This window comes from Chiroxiphia lanceolata, chromosome 11 (assembly GCF_009829145.1).
Source record: "Chiroxiphia lanceolata isolate bChiLan1 chromosome 11, bChiLan1.pri, whole genome shotgun sequence".
Classification (NCBI taxonomy): Eukaryota; Metazoa; Chordata; class Aves; order Passeriformes; family Pipridae; genus Chiroxiphia; species Chiroxiphia lanceolata.
The window spans coordinates 16,557,829-16,582,043 of record NC_045647.1 but is presented as its reverse complement, the minus strand read 5'-3'; the positions used below and the strand labels follow the sequence as shown (position 1 = coordinate 16,582,043).

Here is a 24,215-nt window from a genome sequence, read left to right as displayed (position 1 = left end):
ATCCCCAGCTCCTCCTCTCCTCCCTTCCCACCGAGCAGCTCATTCCTTCTGGCTGCAGCTCTCCCCTCCTCTCCCAGCGTGTCGCGTCCTGACCCCACGCCAGAGTCGATGACAGATTGCGGCGAGCGTGGTTATTTTTGTGTTTCCATCCAAAGGCACCGGCAGATGCTGAGTGTTTGCGCTGCATTAGTGTTAATGGCAGCCCCATTAAACCTCACTGCAGATGGGTTGCTATGCAAGGCCGGGGGAAAATGAAACAGGAGCAGGAGCCTGAGCGGCTGGGAGGCTGCTGCCAGCAGTCGCTCACGATCCATCTCTACTGGGACAGTTTCTTTTTCCTCGCTGAGTTTTGGTGTTCCCAGCCACATGCCAGCCATGCTGGCCTTTCTGAAGGGGTTGAGTTCAGTGCCACACCTCAGAGGCTTTGCAGAGTACCTCCCTGGTCCCAAAACTGTCCCCTCATCCTGTCCTGCCTCATCCCTGCTCCTTGTCCTCATCCGCTCGCAGGACCTCCATGTCACCTGGCCATGTCAAGCCGGGGTTGTGTCCCCACCTGTCCCCAGATCTCCTCTGGACAGCAGAACGCTTCCCTTGGCCAAATGTAGCCTTGGCCCCAGGGTCACCCGTACAGTGGCACCTGGGGCACCCCTCACATGTTCCCTCTAGCTCATTTCACCCCAGGGCTGGGTGGCAGCTCAGAGTGGCACAGTGGGCAGGGACCGGGGGCAGGAGCGGGGGAAGCAGGGAGCAGGCAGCAGGCAAACTCATGGCAAGCCTGGGTATGTCCAGGCTGTGTACTGTGTAGTGTAAATACAATGAAACCACATAATAACAGTAATAATTGCTGTATGCTTTTCTCCACGCCTGGAACTGTTCCCATCCTGAATCTTGCTCCTTCACAGGCAGCGAGGCAGGCTGTGATGTGGAGCTGTTGTACCACCTTTGATGATTTGGAGTGGGGAGAGGCCGTGCCCTTGCCTGCCTGCACAGCGAGGGTCTCTCTGTTCACCCATCAGATAAGGCTGGTGGAGTACTGGAAAGGTGAAAGCTGGGTCCCATTGAGCCCTTGGGGAGGATTCCCACCACAGGGCACTGTAACTGCCTGGCACTGGTACAGTGAGAGACCACAGAACACTCCCAGTTTGCAGTGGCCTGGCCAACCAGTTTTCCCACTGAGGATCTTCTAGCCTACAGACTTGCATCCAGAGGTCTGCTGGGACAGGCTGGCTCCACTCTGTGCAGAGCCACGAGGGTCTGTCCCTTAAGGCACATCAGGGCTGTCTCCCTGCTCTGGATGTCTCCAGTCCTTCCCCTGGCCGTGGCAGTGGTGCTGAGCTCCCATGCACACCACCCCCAGCAGCAAACAGAGGTGCTGGAGGTGCAGCCCCCACCACAGAGCTGTTTTCCAAGTTTCCGTGCTGTTTGCCACCCTGCTTGGGCGAGAGACCTTCAAAATGTACCTGTAAAAACACTGGGAGATCATGTTGAGTTTTTTGCTGGCGTTCTTTGCATCCATCCTCACTGACAAGCTCCCTGTCAGCATCCCAGCCAGCTCCATGTTCTCTCAGCTCCACTCTGCTTGCATGCTCTGCTCTGCTCCCAGGTTTTCCAGTGCCTTCAGCCCCATCCCAGCAGCATCAGCGGGGTCTCAGTTCTCCTGTGCTCCCAAAGTGGGTGGAAGTGGGGGCCGTGCTGACCCAGGGGACACTGTTGAAGGTGCAGATCTGCACCACCAGCCACAAAACGCATCCCAGGGCATTGTCATCGCTGCCTGTCAGTCTGCTGGGGCTGCTAGAGCTTTTTGTGCCTTTAAGGGACACTGACGCTGCAGAGATCCATCCCTGCATTTATGTGCGCTTGGCAGGATTATATAAATTGCTTTTAAAAGTTGACTTCTTTATAAGCCATTTTCTGCTTCATAAAATGTTTATTACTGTTGTTTTTCTCCCAGTCTTCTTCTTCACTGCATTTTCCATCACTATGCTGGGAGACTCCCCTCTTCCTCTACCTGCTGCCCCCCTGCCTCCCACTTCTCCCCACCTTTCAGATGCTGGAAAGGGCCATTTGAAGGGTCAGAGCCCAGCAGGCCCTTTCTCCCTGGAAAAGAAAAATAGCCATATGTGGGAGCTGTGGATGTAGGAGCTGCTGGGGACAGGGTTTAACCACTGGATGTGACATGGGTGTTTCTGGGGTGTGGTGGCATTCATGGAGTGGGCAGAGGGTTCACAGGTTCCAGGCAGCCCCACACCACTGCCTCCATCCATAACCCCCCGCCTGCAAGCACGCGAGGAATAACAAAGCCCAGATAATTTCAAGCTCCATTAGAAACGAAACTCCAGGGAAAAGGGGATCGCTGTTTGCTAAATGGGGATGGACAGGAGGAATAACAGAGACTGCTCTCCTGACCGCCCAGGAAAGGTGAGGGATAAAGCAGGGGGACGTGCCAGCGTGGCTGGGTGCCCATCCATGGCCATGCAGCCCTGGGTGAAGCATCCCTCCGGGTCCAGGATTTGCCAACCGGCTGCTGCATCCGGCAGTGCCGCGGTGCGTGTCTGTGCCGCGCTGTGCCGCGCGTGGGCTCCGGCAGCTGTGCCCGTGGGTTGGCCACGGCGATGCAGGCAGGGCTCTGTGTTCAAAGCAGCATCAGAAGGGCGAACACCAGCTCCTTATCCCCCTTTCATTTTTCTCCTCCTTTAATTACAGATCCTACTTATCGGCTGAGAACAGAAAGATTGTCGCCGTAACCTTGCACTTGCCCTTGTAGAAGGTTTACCTAAAAAGTTAGAAAATAAAATCAAATACTCTAATTTGCAGTCGTCTTGCCATTTCAAACCCAGTTTTCATTACAGCCCAGAAAGTGCATTGAAGCTGTGTTTATAACCCCCTTTTAGATAACAAATCACATTTTCTTTTGGCTGGCGAGTGTGTAGAATTGATATTTTTTTTTTTTCAGTTTAATGGGTTTGTGTGTTCAGGAATGATCTCCATCAACTGAGAGTCTTTATTGTGTTTGATATAATGTCAGCTTTCATTACGCTCGGAGAATTACTGTGCTATAGCACCAACCTTGCTGCTGTAGAGCTGGTCTGGCCGAAAAGCAGAACAAGAAAATCATTCACAAAAAGCCTGTGGTGGTGCTGTCCCCTCTTAAAAACCAAGGATGGGGCTTGAGGGGCTCGCTGAGGGGGCTCTCTTTAGGGGGCTGGAGGACCCATGGCAGCCCCATGGCTGCAGTGGTTTTGTGTAGGGGTTGCTGGCTTTCCTTCCATCCCATCCCATCCCATCCCATCCCATCCCCTCCCATCCTATCCCATCCCATCCCTAGAAGGGCAGGGGGTCTCCAACACCCACCAGTTCAATGTGTGCTGGCATCCCTGTGGCACCCAGATGCAGTTGAGGGAAGAAGCAGCCCCAGAGGAGCAGGAGTGGACAGGAGGTGCCATGTAAAGAAGAATAGCTGGCGAGGTGTGATCAGATAAAACATCTTCTCAGGGAGATGAAAAAACTGTTGACAGGTCACTTAAATATTTCCCCAGCTCTGTCAGAGAGGCAGAAGGAGGAAATTGCTTTTAAAAAAAAAAAAAGATGCCAAGGCAGATTATGATGACTGTTTCCACCTGTCCTGGGTAATGCATAAGGCCTCTGATGGTGGATGGGATGCAGGGAATTTGCAGGGTGAGGGCTGCAGGAGGGGCATGGTCCCCACCAGACTACTCTTGGGTCCATCTGACACCCTGTGGTGGCTGAGGCTAGCCATGAATATTTTCCTCTTCTGGGGATTGGGGAAGGATTCCTCATGATCTGTATGGACAAGGGTAGCTCTAGCCCAGTGGAAATGAGGGTTCAGCCCCTACCAGCCACAGCCACGCATGGATGTGAATGCAGGTAGGAATTTCTCCCAGGAATTCATCCAGTCCCTTTGGGAGCCTGTTTATGGCTGTGGCCCTCACACCACTCTGTGGCAGGTGTAGCAGGATCTCTTTCTTTGCCTTATGCCCCAGCCAAGAGGCTGCTGTGCCTATGGCAGGGCTGGGACACCTGAGGCCAAGCACTCACCTGGCTGAGACCTCCAGCCCCCTCTGGCAGCTGGGGCACAGTGGCAGCACAGACCAGTCCCAAGGGACAGTCCTGTCCCACTCCTTCTGATGTGGGAGGGCTTGGCAGGGCAGTGCTGTGGGGGGAACACACTGTGTCCCTGCTCGTCCCCCCCATCCACAATGCAGATGTGAGGCTGCGGGTGCTCCGGTGCGGTGGGAGCCCTGTGACACACTGCAGGATGGCTTCCATATGAAAGGTGCAACTATAAGTAAAAGCTGTTGCTATTTCTGTGTACTTAATGGTTCAGGGACATGAAGAAGTCCCTAAATATTCACTATCCACTATAAGTGCTGATGGCAGAGGAAAGGTGGGCTCATGAGCAGAGCCACTAGTGCTGTGTGGGCACATCTGCTCCTCCTTGCTCTCCCCACCCACTGATTTGCCCACAGGTCTGAGCAGGCACAGCTCTGGTCACCTGGCTTGTCTCCACACTGGTATGCTGTGCTTTGGGCTGCTGGTCCTGCCACCAGCCCCATCCAGTGGCTGAAAACAGGCAGGTGCCAGCTTGGGATCCAGCTTGTCTGCCCCAAAGCCCTCCGAGTTCCTCCTAACTGCCTGAAGGCAAATTGCTACAGGATGTGGCTCTTCCAGAGCCAATTAAATCTTGAAAGAGATTTCCTGACCACAGGGGTCACCCATGCCCCCTAGAGAAATGAAACCCACAGGCAGAGGGCTGGGATGGACCAAAATCAATGCGGTGCAGCAGGATCTGCCTGCAGAACTGCCCCGAGGAGCTGCAGCATCTCAGGGCATGAGGTCAACTGGGTGACCTTACAAGATGACAATGAGTGATCCTGAGGGGGACAACAGATCCTACAGATCCTCTGGAGAAGGATTAGCCAGCTCAGGAAAGCTCTATAGGAGAGAGCAAGTCGTGGCCCCTCTGCAATGTCCCTGCCTGCTGCTTACTCCAGCTGGATGGGCTGGAGTAGGGAGCTGATGTTTCACCAACAGCTCCTTCTGAGGTTTTTTGGGGGGCAATGGCAGCTGTGTGTGTGATATGGTTTGATTGCCACCTCATTAGACTGCTCACTTGAAGGTTTGGGCCAGCACCCCTCCATCCTGACATCTTCAGGCTGCAGCGAGATAGCAGAGCACTGACCTTTCAAGTGTTATTTTTAGTTGCTGTAATTGTTTTAGGCAAAAAAAGACCTATTTGAATGCTTGGAGAGGGCTGTGGGGGATGGCAGGGAGAAATGCCCCTCACCACCCACCTGGGACCCCCCAGTGCCTGTCCTTGTCCTGGGCTTTGTCTCAAACCTGGTCTGCTGGTGCCTGGCAAGGGAGCACCGATGCCCAAAGCGGGGTCCCCCCTTGTGCTGCTGGCAAGGCTCCAGCTCACAGCTCTCCAGAAGCCCACAGCCTGGTTTTGTTAATCAGCTTTTTGCTTGACATTTTGGTGTAAAATCAGTGAAGGTGTGGAGCACAGGACTGTTGGGGAGGGCTCAAGAAGGTCAAGTAGGACCCAGGGTCCCCAAGGGGACTTGAGCACGCAGTGTCCCCAGAACCACACCCAGCAGGTCCCACCTGAGTCAAGCCTTGGCCGTGGGCTGCCCAGTGACACTGAACCACGAGGGTTTGGTGCAGGCATGCAGGTTCCTTGGTAGCTTTGCTGGAGAAGCCTGGGCAGTGGCTTCAGGGACATTTGCAGATTAGTCTGTGATTGCACTGAACTCCCAGAGTCCTGCACTGAGGGTTTAAGAGCTGAAATAACCCTGCACTTACCCAGCAGCGACAGGGCCATGCAGTGCCTTTGTGCAGGGGCCATTTGGCAATTAGGGTGCAAGAAAATGGGCAGTGCTTAACATATGATGGAGGAGCAGCTACTCGTCTGCCTCCCCTGCAACAGGAACTGGCAAGTGCTTCCTGCAGGCTCGTTTGCAAGAGACAGGGACAATATTTTGCTCTGAAATCCCTCGACAACTTCACCCCCTTGTTTTCTTTATTGGTATTTATTCTGAAAGGCTCTAGAAATATCAGTGCTATTTACACAGAGCTGGTGCTGAGTTTAATGTGGAACAGACGAGGAGGAGGAGAGGATTATATGAAGAAGGTGAATGTGGTTTAAAAAACAAATATTAGGGAGAGGAAATTGTAGGACCCCTTGTTGCCTCTTGGGAGACCCATGTCATCTCTTTAGAGCATCTCTGAGGGCTCTGTCCCTCCTATCTGGAATAAATTCCCAGGGGCTCCACCAGCCTCCAGGTGGCAAGGACACAAATGCCCTGCCAGCTCCCATGGGCTCCCTCGGAGCCACCCTCAGCATCAGCAGGGTTGTGGCAAGGATTGTGGAATCTGGCATCAGGGCCAGCTGTCCCACACGTGCCATCTTGCATGTGGAAACCTCAGCTACAGTGTGGAGCAGGGCTGAGATCTCACCCAGCTGCTCCTGGGATCCTCAGGGCTTGAAAGAGTGCAAGGCAAAGACCTGGGGAAGTCGGTGGGAGGGAGGTCTGCTCCCTGTGCCATGCCATGTCGTGCCATGCCATGGGAGTGCCGGAGTAGGTGAAAGCAGGATCGAGGGCCAGCTCTCCTCCCCGAGCATCACCTCGCGCCCTCCCGTCCACTGCGGGAGCGGGGCCGCCGCGGGTGGGAGGGGAATCGAGCTTTGCCGAGGAGCCAATGGAAGATAAAATGAATAACAAAGCACCTTCTGGATGGCTGTTGTTAGTCACACTCACTCCTGATTAAAGATCATTAAACATGAAATTAGCTCGTTTGTGTTACGGGTCTCCCGGGGGTTCCTTTAATTAGGAAGTGCAGATGGCCGCGGACCCGGGGAGAGGCAGTGCCGGCGAGGGGCAGGGGCGTGCGTGGGGCCAGGAGTGGAGCAGGGAGGGCATCGGAACAGAAATTAATTTTTTTCCCTTTTCTTGTTGTTGTAAACCCCTCAGCATTTCACAACAAATCACAGATAATTAATAAGTGCGTTCCCTTAATGACTGGGCTTTTTAATAACAGAAATTGGAAGATGCTGCGTCATTTTTTTTTTTTTCAACTTCCCGGTCTCAGTGCTGGTTTATCACAATGATTAGGGTCACAGGAAGCTCAGGAGGATGCTGAAACCGCCCTTTGCAATCCCTGTCCTGGGGGAACATTGGCTGTGGTCCCCAAGATCAGCATCCCCATTCTAGGGGCTTTCCCACCTCTTGGTGGTCTTGTGTCTTGGCAAGCCTGGAAAAGTCAGGCAAACCACTCTGGTGGCAGGTTTGTGGCCAGAGGGTAACGCCGGTGAGGAGTTAGTGACTGCCAGCTCCCAGCGGGGCCGGGATGGTGGAATGAGTGGTGCTGGACTGGAGAACTGCTTGGACCTGCTGGTCCCTTTTTTCAGCTGGAGACCATGACCAGGCTGGGCTGGGTGTGTCACGGTGCCACCAGCCCTGGCACAGGGCTGTGTCCAGGCTGGGCTGGGTGTGTCACGGTGCCACCAGCCCTGGCACAGGGCTGTGTCCAGGCTGGGCTGGGTGTGTCACGGTGCCACCAGCCCTGGCACAGGGCTGTGTCCAGGCTGGGTGCCGCAGAGGCAGCAGCAGAGCAGGAGCGGGCAGGACAGGGGTGCAGTCAGCACCACTGAGGTTTTGGCTGTGTTTCTGCTCTAGGTCCAGATCGGTTTCCTCCTGGGATGATAAGAGCAATAATCACCCCAAAGCACATGCTGCAGGAAGGCTGTTTTGCGCGGCGGCTGCCGCCGGCTGATTGAGTGGCAGACGTGTCAGCCCCGCGACGGCTGCCGGTGTGCCGGCATCACGCTCGCGTCCCGGCGCGCAGGGAAGAGTCTCCGAGTGCCCTTTAATTACCCTTTCTGATGGCACACAGAATGCTGTTGTGACAGCATCGCTGCTCTCCCAATTGCCTCTTCAGGAATTTTATCAGCTGTCTCACGTCCTGACACTCGGGGAAGAGGAATCCAGGCAGACCTTTCTGCTTAAATAGGCTCTAAATACCCCAAATTAACGACGTGCATTTCTCTGTGGAAGCAAGGACGCTCTTCTCCTTGTTTCTGCAGCACAGGGAGGGGACCTGGCTGACTGCAGGGTCTCTGCCTGCCACACTGCCTGGCTCTCCTGCAACTCCCAATGCTTGCAGCAGGACCAGAGCATCCTGGTTGTGGGGACATGGCACAGACTTGCACCCGGTGGCAGTGCAGAGGTCACGGTCACACTGGTGTCACCATCACAGGGCTGTTGGCTGTGGTGGAGGCTGTGCATGGCCCCACACTGCTGTGTCTTGGCAGCAGCCATGAGCAGAGGGAAGCATGGCAGGCAGTGTCCAGTCCTTGGAGAGTGGACATGAGGTCCTGACCGTGTCCCAGGGACAGCGTGGGGTGGGCAGGGTTCAGTCCCCAGCAGTGTGGTGGCTGCCAGCAGCATGATGGAGGTGCTAAGGGGTTGGATAAGGGAGAGGGACTCCTCTGCCATCCCTGCCTGACACTAATTCAGCTCTCCCTTTTCTCTGCAGGAGGAAGACATCGAGTACTATGACTCCAAGGCTGACACTGAATATGTAAGTACCATTCCTGTGGCACCTCTGGCACAGTCACTACTCCGACCCGGTGCTGAGCCCCGTGCCGGGCTGTCCCAGCACCATACCAGGGGCGAGGCACAGCATTCCTTACAGCCAGTGTAATGACACTCTGTGGTGGGGAGAGAGTGCCTGGTGCACAGCCATGTCCCCCCAGCTGAGCCGTGGTGGCGTTGGTGACATCTGTCCACCAGCACCGGGCCCGGCAGCAGGCAGGTGGGCAGGTCGCTCCGCTGCCTGCAAAAGTTTCTAAAATTAAAGCTGGCATCTGAAATTCAAATGAAGAGCAAACCTTTAATTAGAGACTGAATTTAATTCTCTGCCCCCCTCCCAGCACAGCCGTCCTGTGATTTCTGGCAATCAGTGCTTTAACTACAGACCCGACAGCTCCGCTCTCCCGGTGCTCCCAAGGGAGCTGGCATTTGCCAGCTCCTCTGCGTGGTGACGGTGACTTCACTCAGGTGCTGTGCCACGGGCACAGGGAGCTCCACCAGCAATGACTGCTGCACCACAGCACCCCACTTTGCTGGCAGGTCACCCAGCTCCCACACTGTGCCGTGGGATCCTTAGGAAATAGGGGCTCGTCGGGTCAGTGATGCGCGTGCTGTGGGGCTGCTGGGGCGCAGGTGCATCACGGTGTCCTTGGAGCTGGCCAGGAGCCCCAGGCACAGCAGGGTGCAGCCTTGGGGACAGCCCCAGACAGTGCTGGTGCACCGGGATAGGTCCTTGTCCCAAGGCAGAGCTGGCAGTAAATGTGCCATCAGGGGACAGTAACACAGCAGGAGGGGAGGAGTGGCAGCAAGTGGCATTGGCAGCAAACCACTTCCAAACCACATGGCCTCATCCAAAAATAATGCTCAGGTGACCCCAAGAGTCTTTAGAAGGCCTAGTGCAGAAGGAAGGGGAGGATTTGGGCTTGATGGGGTCCCACCAGCTTGAACGACATGCCCTGCACTGACCTCTGGTTCTCCTCTCAACCCACCTTGGAGATGATGCCCCAGAGCAGAGCAAGGGGCAGGCTGAAGCAGAGCATGGATGCCTTCAAAGCAGAGTTACTGACAATCTGCCAGTGCCATTGCCTTCACATGGTGACAGCAAAAGGGCTCCTTGGCAGGGGAAGCCAGCCATGGAGAGTCTGGGAGGTGGGACAGACAGGTTGGACAGGTGCTGTGACCAAAGCAGAGGGCACTCGCTCTCCTGAGCAGGTCTCCCTGCTCACAGTCCCACTCATTCAGAGCAGAGGATGTCTCCTGTCCCTCCCCAGCCTGGGGGAAGCTGCCAAAGAAGGGAGAGGAGGATCCTGCTTGCCTTGGCTGCTCTGGAAAGGATGGAGCTAATGGGCTTAAAACACATTAAAGCGGATTTTGGATAGAAGTGAAGGAAAAACTGGCTGGCAGTTGAGGCAGGAGGAGACTGCCTGGGGAGCCGGGCAACTTCCAGCCCAGGGGATAAGGAGCAGGACTAATGCATCCATTGGGCTGTGCTGGGCTTTTGCCATCCCTGCTGCAGGGCAGGGGACAGGGAGCTGGATGTCCCCATGCCCACTGTTCCCCTGACCAGCACAGGCTGCCCCCGCTCAGCCAGGGTCAGCAGTGGTGGTCTGAGTCAGCAGCTCCTGGCTGTTAGCTTTGGGATTACCATTTCTGCAAGTGAGGAAAGCATCCTGGTCACGTTGGGCAGGATTAGGAAATAGGAGGCATCTCAACCTTAGAACTGTGCCCACAGAGCCCTCCCCACACATGGGACCCTGGGGAGAAGCCATGCACTGCAGTGTTACACAGTGTCCATGGGGACTGCAGGGCTCAGCTCCCTGGTCCCTGGTACTTCCCCAAGGGAGCTGACATGTTGTCAGGGAGGAACAGCCCTGCAAATCCATCATCAGCCACATCAGCTTAAGCCCTTCCCTAGGGAGATACCAAGCAAAAGTGCAAAACCAGGGGTGCCCTGTTGTTCAGAGATGTGAGTTTGGCAGGGAGGACGCTTGCCTACCCCATGCTGTTGCTTCCTTGCCAGTGAAATCCCAGCAAATTTAATTCCAGCAAAAATAATGTGGAGAAACGGAGACGATGCTGAAATAAAAAAGGAGGGAGATGATACCAGAAAGTCTGAATGGAACTTAATAGTGCTCTTTCCATCCTTTCTTTATTTAGCTTCAGTTTTTCTATTTAAATGGAGCAGGATGTAGCCGAGCTGGAGTTGGTGCTGATGGACAATGCCTGCTCTCCACAACTGGGGCTTATTCACAAGCCTTACTCTGGCTTTAGCTGCAGTGGGAAACAAATGAGCTTCCTGTTCATTTTGCCTGCACCTCGGCTCCGCTATCTCCCTAAACAGACTTCAGATTTCCAAGTGTTTTTTAACGAATAGGAGCATCAGAAAATTATCCTGGGCGTCCCCAAGGCTCTCAAAATGTTTGCAGAAGCAGGGTTTTCACCTTTCCCTGCTATCAAGGGCTGTGGGGTTTATGTGGTGAGAAGTGTTTAAATCGGCAGACGGTCTCAGTTGGGTGTCACAGGCAGAACAACGCAGAAATAAAGTCATTTTCCATATTTTGTGTTGTGTTCATGCCAGGGGATGATGCTTAAGTCACAGCTGAGGCCAAAATCCCCTGGGATGTACTGTACTCGGGTGGAAAGCAGCACAGCTCTGTGAAGGTCTCCTGGCCCCAAGGCCAGCCCTCTGGCACCCACCCACCCTCTGGAGGTCTCAGGGAGGGCTGAGAGTGAGGGCCTGATGGTGGGAGGCTCCATGGCAGCCTCAGCCCCCTCCGGTGTGGGGGAGGAAGGGGCTGACCACTCTCTGCTCACCCTGCTCAGTAGATGCAGCAAGGAGAGGGAGGAGGGGGGAAAAAAAAGCCCCTAAATGTCAGCAGCAGCAGATGAAGGGTGTTGGAAAATTTAATCTTCCAACTTCCTCAACTAATGTGACATTTGGATTTCCTCCCGATAAGCTATCAGCCCCAGAAGTTTCTTTCTCTTGCCTTTTTTCTTTTCTTTTTTTTTTTCCTATTTTTTTTAACTTCTCTCCTCTGGCTGGTAATTTAAAAATAAATGGTCTAGAAAGATCTCTAAACAGTACCTTTGGCAAAGATTAAAAAAAGCGAAGGGGGATAGGGGAGCAGGCTGGCGGGAGAGGCTGATTGTTATTTATAACCTGGGCTGCTATAAAAGCAGGGATGTGGCTGGAGAACACACCATCTCCCTCCTTGGCATTAAATTACCGTATTTCAGGAAAAACTGATATATTTAAGGAGAAAGACCCTTCTGCAGAAAGCCTGGAGTTTCTCAACCATGTGTTGGGGGCTGGCATTTATATCCATTATTAGTAGAATCACAGCATGTTGGTATGAATATTTCACTGGCCTTTCTGGACTTAGCATGGTTGGGTGCCCCTGGGAGATTGAAAGGGATGTGCTGGGATTTCATATTCTCGATCAGGCGTGTGTGGGGCAGGACATGGGATGCAGGGATGCTGTGGGGATGCCGCGGTGGGATGGGCCCTGCTTTGTCATGGGCCCTGCTTTGTCACTGGCGCTGCCATTTAAGCAGACATCATTAGCTGTGATGGCTCGTTCCCATGGAGATGAACAGGGGTGTTTGCATCTGCGGGAGCTGCTGGGACGAGGCGTCGCTGCTGCGCCGGGACACATCCCCTGCTCCATCCGCAGCTCCAAACCCTGGGGACCCCCGATAATCCTTGTGCCCATGGGCGGGCAGGCTCTCCTCAGCCAGCACCAGTCTGGGTGGGGATAGAGGGCGAGTTCTTGCCGAGAATGTGGCAGCCTCCAGTAAAGCTGTTGGGTGGTGCCACTGGTGCTCACTGGGTGTTGGGGCACTTCTGGATTTTGTCCCCTGTCTGTCATTTTGAGAGACTCAAGAAAATGTGACTGACAACCCAGCTGCTAAAGCACTGGGGATGGCAAAAGCTCTCAGCGCATGATGACTTCTTGCTGAAGCAGTAAATACGTATCATATTGATATATTGCCGTGGAGTCGATTTCTAATGGTGTGTAGCAAATAATATATTCAAACTGTAGCATCTATTTGTGTTACGTTGTACATACTGTAACAGATAAATAGATGTTTCCAAGTCCTTTTGAAATGTAATGATGAGAAATGCTGCAAAATCTGGCTGGGGGCCTGCCGGGATGCTCGCAGTTAAACCGGTATAAATTGAGGAGAACTTGAATGATCTACTTTGCTCTAATTTAAATTTAATGCAGAATTTCTTCCCTCAGCTTTCCCAAGGTGGCTCCTTGTAATCCCATCTTAGCACCAAGATGCTCCCCTCCCTACTTGGGTTGGTGACAGCTTCACCTGCCTTCATGTGGCTGGAAATTGCCCCATTTCAGGGGCCAAATTCAGCCTGACTTAAACAGAAATAATTTGGGAGATTTATGGATAAAAGGCAAACGTAGGTGGGATAACATCAGCTTTTTCTGCAGGGCTGTTTGCCATATAGGTGTCAGTGATGCATGAAGTGCCCCATATATAGATAGCTGGATATTTGTCCCCAAGATCTCTACATGTGCCTCTTTACAGCTCCGTGAATGAGAGCAGCCAGACAGCACTGAACCTGGCAGCATACAAATTAGCCCCTCAGAAGTGGGTGATATCACGGAATAGTGATAAACAGAGGAGTGGTAATTATATACAGTAGTTCCAGCTCCAATGAAGTGGGGAATAGCCATGCCAGCATGGGGGAGAGAGGGAGAGTTGGATTTTCCAGATGCTGGTGGTGGCAGGGGCAGCAGATGGGCTGTGGCAGGGTGCCCTGCTGATCTGAGGTGGGGAGGGCTGGGGAGCTGTCACCAAGACTTTGCTGGGCTGAGGAAAGCAAGGGTTTAGTGTCAAAGCTGGTTTTGGTGCTGCAGGTGCCCTCAGGCCAAAGCTTTATCCCAAAGCCTGTTTTCAGCAGGCGCCTCTAAATCACTGTCTGCTGCTGGGAGAGATTGCAGGGATGAACCATTGCATGTGCATTGCTTTCCCCCAGAGACCTGAGCCCCCCATCCAGGGCAGGCTTGGGGCTGGATCTGCTCTCTGGATATCCCATGGCCCAGCACGCAGCCGGGGTGCCTGCTCTGCTGCAGCATCACAGCTTTGCAGGAGTCCAGCAGTCAGTTTTGTGCCTTGTCTCCAAATTTATGTGAAATTGAGAGCGTAATCTGGATTTTGATATTGGCAACATGGCTCAGGGGAGCTGGGAACGGTCCCTGCCTGCCTCCCACTTGGCTACTGTGGCTGTAATTGAGTTCAGCATCTCTCTGGGCAGCTGGAGCCCCCGCACTGGGATCAGCTGGGCAGCGTGTTTACACTTGCAATCCACTGGCTGGAATTAAAGCCCAAACCCTGCATATCAATCCTGTTATTCTCCCGAGCTGTGGCGAATGGTTTGGCCACCCCTCTCAATGTCACGGGAATGTCACCACCTTGGTGGCCGACCGGAGCTGGTGCAGGGGAGGTGACATTTATCCATGTCATCTGTGAAGGGGAAACAGGGAGGGGACCAGGATAGGTGTTAAACAAGCTTCACAGTTCATTTCCCAAAGACATAGTTTTCCTTTAAATATGTGGCTTTTCCCTTGAGAAATTCAGGTCTTTTATCCCCTGGGTTTTGTCGAGAGCAGCCTGGCTGGTGGGAGAGCTGCTCACACTGGGCCATCAAGGACAGCAGGATGGGACTGTCCCCTAGCTCTTCTCCCCCCTGATGCTGGGGTTCTTTGCTGCTGTAGAGTGTGGGACATCCCTCCAGGTGTCCATCCCAGGCACAGCACCGCGCGAGCCCTGCCTGGGGCTGCTCGCGCTTCCAGTCACGTCCGCTGTGGTTTCTGCGGGGCTGATCTCTGCTACTGCAATCAGCCGGCCCTGCACGGGCTCTGAGACAGGCACTGCACCAGGGGGGCACAGAGGGAGAGGGAGAGGGAGAGGCACTGAGCTCCTTCCTGGAGGGAATTTGCTCCACCGCCAGGCAGCTCAGCAGCCAGATCCACTCCTACTCTGCCATAGCTACCCCTACCCCTTTCACTCCCACAGCTGGGGCCAGGGGAAGGTGGCCTGAGTCATCCCGTTCCCCAGCTTGGGCTTGGCATGTCTCTGTCCCCGTGTTGCCTGTCCCTGCCTGTGGATGGGACAGGCAGCTCTGTGTCTCTGCTGTGCTTCAGCAGGGATGTAGCTCCAGGGGCACAAAGGGCAGGTGCTGCAGCACGCTCCTTTTCCTTCTTCTCACCCTGAGCGTCTCACAGCTGCAAACAGCCTTCCCCAGACACTGGGCTCTTGGCAAGGATGGGCAGCTCAGAGCCAGGACCTTCTTCTGTGTTTCTTTGCCCCTGGGGGGATGGCAGAAGCAATTTCCCCAGCTCTGTAGCGAGGCCACCCACAACCTCCCTCCTTCCCTCATGTGCCTCAGCTCCCACCCTGTCCCCTGTCTGCAACCACCCAGACATTCTACCTGCACTGGCTCAGCCCTGCCTGCCTTTCCAGAGGGATATTACCTTTAGTGCCATGCTGGCAGCAGGGCTGGGGAATGGAGAGGAGGGCTGTGAAGGCGAGTGAGTGTGTTCCAGCATCGGCAGTGGGGAATTTGCCGTCTCTTCACCATAATTAAATATTGTTTGCATTGCTTATTGACAGAGTGCTAAGCTGCACTCTGTTTTAATTTGCTCTTTGATAGTTGCCTTTTGCTGCTAATTGATTTTCAAGGCTCTTTTTTGATTTGGGGTTTTGTTGTTGTGGTTTTTTTTTTTTTGTCTGATTTAATACCTGCCATGCTACCAAAGCTGGAGAGGGAAGGGTAACCAGCACTCACCTTCGTGCCCACCCGCTCCTGTCACCTGCTCCCCTGTGCCACTGGCACCAGCACAGACTGCAGGCCAAATCCACATGAGAGCTGGCATGCCTGGTTTCCACCAGGGAACACATGCTGATGGGTTTGGGTGGTGGCATTCCTAGTGTGCATGCTGGGCTGGAACCCTGGGTGACCCCATGTGCTCTGCTCCTTCCCTAGGATGATCCCGATGGAGAAGAGATTGAGAGGGAGAAGTCCAACTCCTTGAAGCTGGAGTTCACGGACGATGACAACTTCAAGACCAAGGTTAACTATTCGTACGCTGCCGTGCAGATCCCCACGGACATCTACAAAGGCTGTGAGTGCCCCTCTTCACCCACTCCACTCCATGCTGCCTGGATGGGTATCCAGCTCTCCTGCTTGGAGTGCTGCAGCCCCAGGGACCATCACCTCTGGCTGCCTCAACTGGGTCTTGGTGCCAGGGCAGGCTGGCTCCCACACAGGAGGGCACTGAAAAGAGGCAGTCACCGTGTCAGGACAGAGGTGACAGTACATCTCTCCCCAGGGACCCTCAAGAGCTCAGCACAGGGGGTTAGGAGTTATTAGGGAAGGGATGGGGAGCAAAGGAGAGGTGGTGATTATGGTACCATGCTGTGACCACAGGGCTCTGACCCTCTCTGCAGAAGAGCCCAGCAAAGCTTGAGGAGGTTCAAAGCAGGTGCTGGAGAGTTCAGGAGGATGCAGCAGCTCTGTGCAGGAGCAAGTATGGAGGCAGCATCTACCTGCTTGTGGAAGGGCTGGACAGTGGAAGCAGGGATGCTTCCTCACTGGCTTGGGGCTGAGGATATGAAAAGGGAAAAAAAACGGCTGCAGTCCTCCAGGACAGTGTGATGCCACCCCAGGGCAGCCCCTGCTGCTGGGAGTGTACTGGCAGTGTCAGAGGGCACGGGTTGCTCCAAAAAGGAGGATGAGGCTGGTGGAGCAGCCCAAGAGCTGGGCCAGGGAGGGAGAGATGAATGGGATGGGATGTGCCACACCAGCTTGAGTCCCCGTGGAGCGATGGCATAGTCCCTGGGCTTTCACATCTCTCTGGTACCTCGCCCTGCTGCGGTGGCACATGGTGACAGTCGGTCTCCATTTCCCTCTAGTGGCTGCTCTGCACCGAGCTGGGGATTGCTTCCAGCTGGAGGGCATCCTCCAGCATCAGCCGGCTGCATCCTGTGCCTAGACCCAGACCCTGCTGCAGTGGGTGCCCCTTGTTGCCCCGCACCACCATCGGCACCACCATCCCCACACCTCGTTGTTTCAGCGGCACTTGCCGAGGTCTCCTGGGTGGTGATGATGGTGACGGGGGCTGCGCTCACGTTCCTGCCCCAGGCGGTGTGTTCCCGGCACAGGGGCTCGTTACAGGCACGGCTGTGCTCGGAGCCGCATCGGTGCAGTGATTTCACCGCGGCGGCAGCAGCGGATTAGAAATTTGCAATTAGTTTTATTACCCAGCGAGCGTGGGGCAGGCAGCTAATGAAGCACATCATGCGAGCCGGGTGGGCTGCACAGGATGCAATATTCATTCCTCCTCGCCCCTGCTCGCCAGCCGACGCCACAGCTGGAGCCCCGCCACAGCCTCCGAAATCACCCCCCTCGGCCCTGGGACGACGGGAAACTGGAGATTAACGTGCTCCGGGGACTCACAGACGCTCAGAGAGGGATGCTGGAGAGGGGATGTGGCAGTGGGGGGTCACAATGTGGGGACACCCTGCCAGTGCCCCTTACCAGACAGGGAAAGGAGCTGCAGCCACGGGCACGGCAGTTTGTGGGCACAGGGATCAGACCGTGCCCGGCCATACGAGGGTGCTCTGGAAATCCAGGGTGCAGGGAAGGGTGCGTAGCTGCTGCTCCGCAGGGAGTGGTTTGGGGTGAGGGCACGGAGACACCCATGTGCCCTCCTCCTGCCAGGGACAGCGGCGAGCGTGGTGAGTCCCTGCAGAGCCGTGGGCGGGGAGCATCTCCCCGGCGGGACCCGGCGGAGAGGCGCTATCGCTGCCTGGCACGCTAATTAAACCACCGCGGAGACGCCCGCCGCCGTCACCCCTCGCTACACACACAAATTACATCCTATATGTGTTTTATTTACTGTGCCATTTTTAATTAAATCTGCAATCGCTCGCGGGAAGGGCGGGGCTGGGCTGGGCTCACCCTGATGGGGACAGGGACTAGATGGGGACGGGGACGGGGATGTCACCAGCAGGGCTGGCAGCTCTGACCTCAACTGAGGGGGACAGGAGCCGTCCTGACCATGGACACAGCCTCCATCCAAGGAGCTCATCACTCTGCACACGAGGAGAGTGTAGGTGCTGTGTTTGTGTGCAGGGAAGGTATATGGGCTGGGAAGGTATATGGGCTGTATTTGTTCACTGGGATGATATGGGGGCTACATTCATGCCCAGGGAAGGTATAGGGGCTGCATTTATGCTCAGAGGTAATATAAGGGCTGTGTTTGGGTGCAGGGAGGGTATAGGATGTGCATTTGGTACAAGCCTCGTGTGGGTGATGTGCCCCGAGGGGCTGGGGGTGCAGGTGCTGCCAAGGCTATCATGGACATGTCAGTGCCCAGCCTGGTGCCCAGCTGAGGCTGCCAGCACTGCCCAGGGCTGCTCCAGGCAGGCAGGAGCCTGGCAGCCTCTCATGGCCCCCTCTCCTAGGAAAAACCACATCCTGTGGCAGAGCCAAACAAGAAATCATCCCAAGTGCCCAGATAACAGCACTCTGTGTGGGCACAGTGCTGAGGAATGGCTGGGGAGATATGGATGGAGTAAATCATGGTTTGAAGGCATGGCTGCCTGAGGGAAGGAGAAATCTTCAGCAGTGGTGCTGGGATAGAGGGATCCAGGATTCACCCTGGGTGAAAGCTACCCACATCTTGACAGTGCCTGAGGAGCACAGTGAAGGCTTGAACGGGTGATGACGATGTTTCCAGGAGGGACCATGTGTGGGAGGAAGCCTTAGGAGAGCTAAATATACTCCTCAAACACACACTGGCTTCCCTGCAACACCACACTGTGTTGTTTTGCCCAGTGCCAAGGAGACAGGGTGTTCCTGGGACCCCTTGCACTCCAGAAATGCACTGAGGGTCCCCCAGGAGGGAGCAGTGCCCCTGTTCCCAGGGCGCTGCTGGCTATTTACTCCTGAAGTGGCACCCACCTCTGGCTCCTCCATGCCACAGTCCTGGGGCAACCCAGCATTGGTGAACACTGTGGGACTCCCTCCATCTGCCCAGGGCTTGGGGCACCCACAGCATTCGGGGTCCCCCTGTGAGCACAGGCAGGTACCATCACAGCCTCTCCACCATCCGACCAGCTCTGTACCTTCTGTGCCACACTGGCCCCCCCCCACCCCGTGCCCTGCCAGCCCCTCTTGATTAATCACAGGCTGGGGCTGCCGGCAGCTTATCTTTTGCTTTAATAGCTGAATAATTTAAAACTGCTGTTTGCCGGCATCTTAATTGCTTTTGTGTCAGGTGCGGGGCCAGCGGGAATGCAGAGCAGGGCCCGGGAGGCTCCACATGCCCTGTGGGGACACAAGCCTTGGGTTTCCCAGCGGGTGGCTGTCCCCAGGGAGTGGGGCTGGCACAGGGTGTTCTGCTGGGAAGGGGGTGAGATGGCAAGCCAGCTGTCCCCAGTGATGGCTGTGTCTGCCCCAGAGCAGATGGGGGACAGCGAGCGCTCTGTGAGCCCTGGAGGTTGGCTCATTCCTCTGGGGACAAGGGGACAGCAGGGGGATGTTGGAGCCCTGTGGGAGCGAGGGAGTTGGGGGAATGTGGGAGAAGCTACGAAGGGCCTGTGGGGTCCTACATGGGAAGGAATAGAGGGGACACACCTCTCCCTCGCTGCCATCACCACGGTTCCCATCTCCTCAGCCCACCCCAGCTCCACTGCTCCTCCCACCCACCTGCCCACCCCTGGCTCTGTCTCCCACAGCCACCGTCATCCTCAACGAACTGAACTGGACGCAGGCACTGGAGGATGTCTTCATTGAGAACAGGAAGGAGGATCCCTCCCTGCTCTGGCAGGTCTTTGGCAGCGCCACCGGTGTCACCCGCTACTACCCTGGTGCGTGGCAGGGGGTGGCTGAGGGGCAGAGGGTTGGCCAGGGGCAGCTTGGGCCCTTCTGACTGTGAGATGTGGGTGGGCATCCCCCAGCACCGGCCCTGGGGGCCGTCTGGTACCCATGCTGTGCCAAAACCCTCTGGTGTGAGCTCACCACTGGAGCCTGCTGCTTCCTCAGCCCTGGGCATCCCACTGCCCTGTTTCCCACATCCCCCTGTCCCCCACTCCAGTACAGCCTTCCCTTGCTCACCACCTGCCTCCTCCCCACAGCCACCCCGTGGAGAGCCCCCAACAAGATCGACCTCTACGACGTGCGCCGGCGGCCCTGGTAAGGGGATGCTGGGTGGGGAGGGGGGTCCTGTCCAGGAGCATTCAGCTCCCTCCCCTTTTCATCTCACACACGGTTGGCATTGGCAAAGGGACACCATAACATGGGCAGAGGCATCCGACCTGCAGCTCTCTGCTCCCACTCCCCTCCTCTCTTCCTGGGAAAGCAGAGCAGGATAAATCCTTGGGTGCAGATGAAAGTGTGGAGAGCAACCCAGTGCCCCCTCACCACGGCCAAGGCTGCCGGCACTCAGTCCTGGCCAGAATTCCCATCCAAATGGGAAAACAACCAGCTTGGAAACTGGGCTGGGAGGATGGAGAGAGGAACAGGCAGGCAGCGCCAGGCTGTGGCTCAGCGATAGCGGAGCAGCCACTTAGCCCACACTGAGTGAGGTGGGATAGAGCAGCCTCCCCTTACCCCAGGGGGAGGTGCTGGTGTGGCAGCGCTGGTTATCAGCTGGAGGAGTTACAGCCCCGTCCTGCCCACACTCGCTGCCTAAAAGTGCAGGCAGGGAGAGGGGAGTGGGCACAAGTCCCTGGTGATCCCCAGGGAGCCCTGTATCCCAAGGGATCACCCCCTGCCCACACCGGAAGCTGCCCCCTCTCCTTGTCAGAAAATTAATGGCCCTGCTACTATGGTTAATTGTCTTTGATTGCTCCACATTAATTATTAACTGTTCCCCGACAGGGTGTCTGTGCGGGTTATTGCAGAGCAGGGACTGGAAGACTGTTTTGGAGGGAGGGGCTGCTGATGTGTAGGGGGGCTACCAGCTCCCTGCCCACTAGCCAGGCTGGCCACCCACTTGCCCACCCAGCCATGGAGGAGCAGCAGCACCCTTTGTGCTGGGAGGCAGTACAGCCCTGGGGACACCCCTTTGGGGTCCTGTCCAGCCCTCACACCGGGGTCCGGTGCAGCACACAGCGCCCGCAGCTCCGGGGCCACGATCCCGCCCGCAGCCTGGACGGGGCCACTGGCGCCACTCGCCTGCCTTCCCCTCCCTTGATGAATGGCACCATTAGGCACAGCCGTCTCCCGCCGAGCCCAGGGTATTCATGTGAGCCGGGCAGCCGGAGATGGATGCGCTGCCACAACCCATTACGGGCGGCATCTTAGTTGGGCTCTGAGCTGCACCGACAGCCCAGCCCCGGAGAGCCGGGCAGGCACTGAGCCCCCCGGCCCCACCAGCAGGCAGGAGGACCGTGGGCAGCCTCCTGCCCGTTCTGCTCCCCAGTATGAGGGGAAGGTGTTGGGGGGATGCTGCACCCACGTCGGGAGGGCCCCATGTGCCAGCATCCTGCATCCTGCCCAGGTAATTAAGGAACTTGTAATTAAGGAACATCAGGACCTGGGATTAGCAATCAGAGCCTGCCCCTTCCCCACTCCTCCCCAGTAGTGGTGAGTAATTGATACTAATAACACACTAATTAATTCACATAAGGCCTGATCCTGATCAAGCCAATAATGAAGCTCCCTTGGACCTCAGCCACGGCAGGATCGGGCCCCACGTGATGGGATGGGGAGGCTGGGAGTGCCTGGCCATGTCTGGGATGGGATGAGATGGGTGCTGAGCACTGTGCCAGCCCCACCCCCCCCCCAGGATGGCACAGCAGGGCTGGGCACAGGACCGGATGCTTCAGAGGGTTCCCTAATTGTTTTCAGTGGGGAAGATCTACGTAGTATTATTATTTTTCCTCCTCGTAGCTAAAAATAACCTAATCAGCCTGGCCTTTGAAGCTACTAGGGGGGTAAATAGCATCTTAATATGGATGTGTGTGTCAGCATAATCAGCACGCAGAAAAGGGCCTGCGATGATGGAAGAGTTTAGCATTTAGAGCTCATTAGGCTGGTATGGTACGGAGCAGCGGGTCGCTGGCCGTCTGCTGTGCCACACCAAGCCATGTCCTCTCCTCCACCTGCCCACTGCCACCTTGTCCCTGCTCCTCACCACAGGGTCACTGCAGCCCTGGGTGCGTGGGCACTCTTGGCACAGCCCCCCAGCTGCTTGTGCCCTGGCAGAGCTTTGCTCTTGGGCTGCGCCCAGAAGGGTCGGGGTCTCCCCCAAAATGAGTCGACCCTACTGACCTCCCTCTGTACCCCACAGGTACATCCAAGGTGCCTCCTCCCCAAAGGACATGGTCATCATTGTGGACGTGTGAGTACACAGTGGGGGCTGTGGCTGGGCTGAGCCAGGCCAGGATGGGGACACAGCTTGCCAGGGTGTCACTGTCCCACCAGTGACCCCAGGGAAGCTGCGCTGGGACAGCGCTGGTGGGGAGCCCTGTGCCCCCTCCCTGCTGAGCCCCCAGCACCCCTGTCTCCTGCCAGGAGCGGCAGTGTGAGTGGCCTCACCCTCAAGCTGATGAAGACCTCGGTTTATGAGATGCTGGACACCCTCTCGGACGATGACTATGTCAACGTGGCCTCGGTGAGTGCCATGGGGAGGGCATCTGGGCTGTACCCCCAGGCATCTCCCAGCTCCCCGCCACGGGAGCCCTTTGCCCCCAGACCCACCTGGCTAAGGGCTCTGCAGAGAGAAATGCCATTTTTTGTCTTCTTAACCACCCAGCTGCACATAAGCAAGGCAAAGTTTGCTCAGGGCTTGGCTGTGTGTGGTGGCAAGCAAAAGCTGCCCCCATCATGGGCAGGTGGCAGAGATGCTTTTGGGGCGATCCCAACCAGCCACCTCCTGTCCATCACCAGCCAGTGACACCTTGCACCCCGTGGCTGTGTCACCAGCTCGTGACCTCATGCAGCACAGCGGTCGTGCCACCACATCTGTGCGTCGCCGGGTGCCCAGCCCGTGCCCGCCCTCCCCTGTCTGGCCATCAGCACGCCAGTGCTAATTAACGTGTCTGGCCTGGCTCCGTGAGCTGGATCGCTGCTCCCTTAATGGATGGGCCCAATTGCCAGCAAATGAAGCCGTAAGCCAGAGGCAGCACCTGCTCCCAGTGACAGCACAGGGAGGCACAGCACGGCTGCTTGCACAAGGCTGGGGGGTCCTGCAGACATGAGGGTGCAGGTGACCCCTCACTGGCAGCACCCACTGCCAGCACCCACACTGGGCAGCTCAGTGCTGGATTTAGCTCAAGCTAGGCTTGGTCTCAGCATCAGCCCTCCCTGGGATGTGGGACAGAGGATGCTCCAGCCGCCAGCTGCCTGTTGGTGACATGTGGCTTGTGCCTGCTGGGATCTGCCCCATCCCCTTTCTGTGACTCACTCCCCCCATTTTGCCTCCCAGTTCAATGAGAAGGCAAAGCCGGTGTCGTGCTTCAAGCACCTGGTGCAGGCCAACATCCGGAACAAGAAGGTGTTCAAGGAGGACGTGCAGGGAATGGTGGCCAAGGGCACAACTGACTACAAGGCTGGCTTTGAGTACGCCTTCGACCAGCTGCAGAATGTGAGCTGGGGGCTGGGCTGGGGGCTGGGGGCAGAGTGAACCCATGAGTGCTGAGGGCAAAGGGAGAATTCTGAGTACCTGGATGCTGCCCTATGCCTGGGGCTTCTTTGTGCAGAGAAGGCTCCTCGTCCTCCTTCTCAATGCTGGGGGAGACATCCCACCTCCCAGCATGCTGGAGCTGAGGTTTTGCTGGAGCTGCTGCCCCTCTGGGTTATTCAAGGTTAACAGGGCTGGGCAGAGGGGCCAGATCCAGCCAGCAGCCATGCCAGAGGCAAAATAAAGAGGAATGGTGCTCTTGGGTGCCAAGCAGCAATAGGCACAACATCATTCCCCAGCTGACAGCATCCCTCTTCCTGCCCTTTCATCCTGGCCACCCTCACCCTGGAGAGAAGGGCTGGGAAAAGAGATGGGTTGAGGCCAGCCCTCCTGGCCACATCCAGCCTCGTACCTGGTGCCTCTGGCTCTGGGTCCGGCCCCAGGTGCTGTCTCTGCCCCACAGTCCAACATCACACGTGCCAACTGCAACAAGATGATCATGATGTTCACGGATGGCGGCGAGGACCGGGTGCAGGACGTCTTTGAGAAGTACAACTGGCCCAACAAGACGGTGAGGGGCTGTGGGTTTGTGTGCCGGGCTGGGACCAGGAAGGGAGACAGCTGCCCCAGCTCCACTGCTGGCTCCTGCTTCATTTGCCTTGTCACCACCCTCTGTCCCCACCAGCCTGCTCCTGCACCGAGCCACTGCCCTGGAAATGGGTTTATATCCAGCTCTCACCTTGGAGTGCAGGAGGCACGAGAGTAGGAACCCTGTGGGATGCTGGGGAGGGAATGAGGCTGCTGGGCTCCCTGAACACTGGCCCCGGAGGGAGCACACCCCAAGCATGGGGACAGGGCTGCTGGCAGGGAGACAAACTAGCAGGAAGGTCCCCATTGCCACTCAGGACCTGGAAACTTGTGTGGTTGGGGGGTTCCGGTCCTTGTA

The 24,215-nt window shown here is 56.3% G+C and overlaps 1 protein-coding gene across 5 annotated transcripts in view; it reads left to right on the top strand.

Annotated features, from left to right (window-relative positions):
• The window catches only part of CACNA2D2 (calcium voltage-gated channel auxiliary subunit alpha2delta 2), a 238,463-nt gene that overhangs the window by 196,109 nt on the left and 18,139 nt on the right, over positions 1-24,215 (top strand). For all 5 annotated transcript variants that reach the window (XM_032699030.1, XM_032699026.1, XM_032699029.1 and 2 more), the window contains 8 exons: positions 8,557-8,601; positions 15,622-15,760; positions 19,380-19,511; positions 19,779-19,836; positions 21,938-21,988; positions 22,162-22,261; positions 23,075-23,233; positions 23,733-23,840. In XM_032699030.1, coding sequence (XP_032554921.1) covers positions 8,557-8,601; positions 15,622-15,760; positions 19,380-19,511; positions 19,779-19,836; positions 21,938-21,988; positions 22,162-22,261; positions 23,075-23,233; positions 23,733-23,840 — 792 coding nt within the window. The remainder of the gene's footprint in view (positions 1-8,556; positions 8,602-15,621; positions 15,761-19,379; positions 19,512-19,778; positions 19,837-21,937; positions 21,989-22,161; positions 22,262-23,074; positions 23,234-23,732; positions 23,841-24,215) is intronic.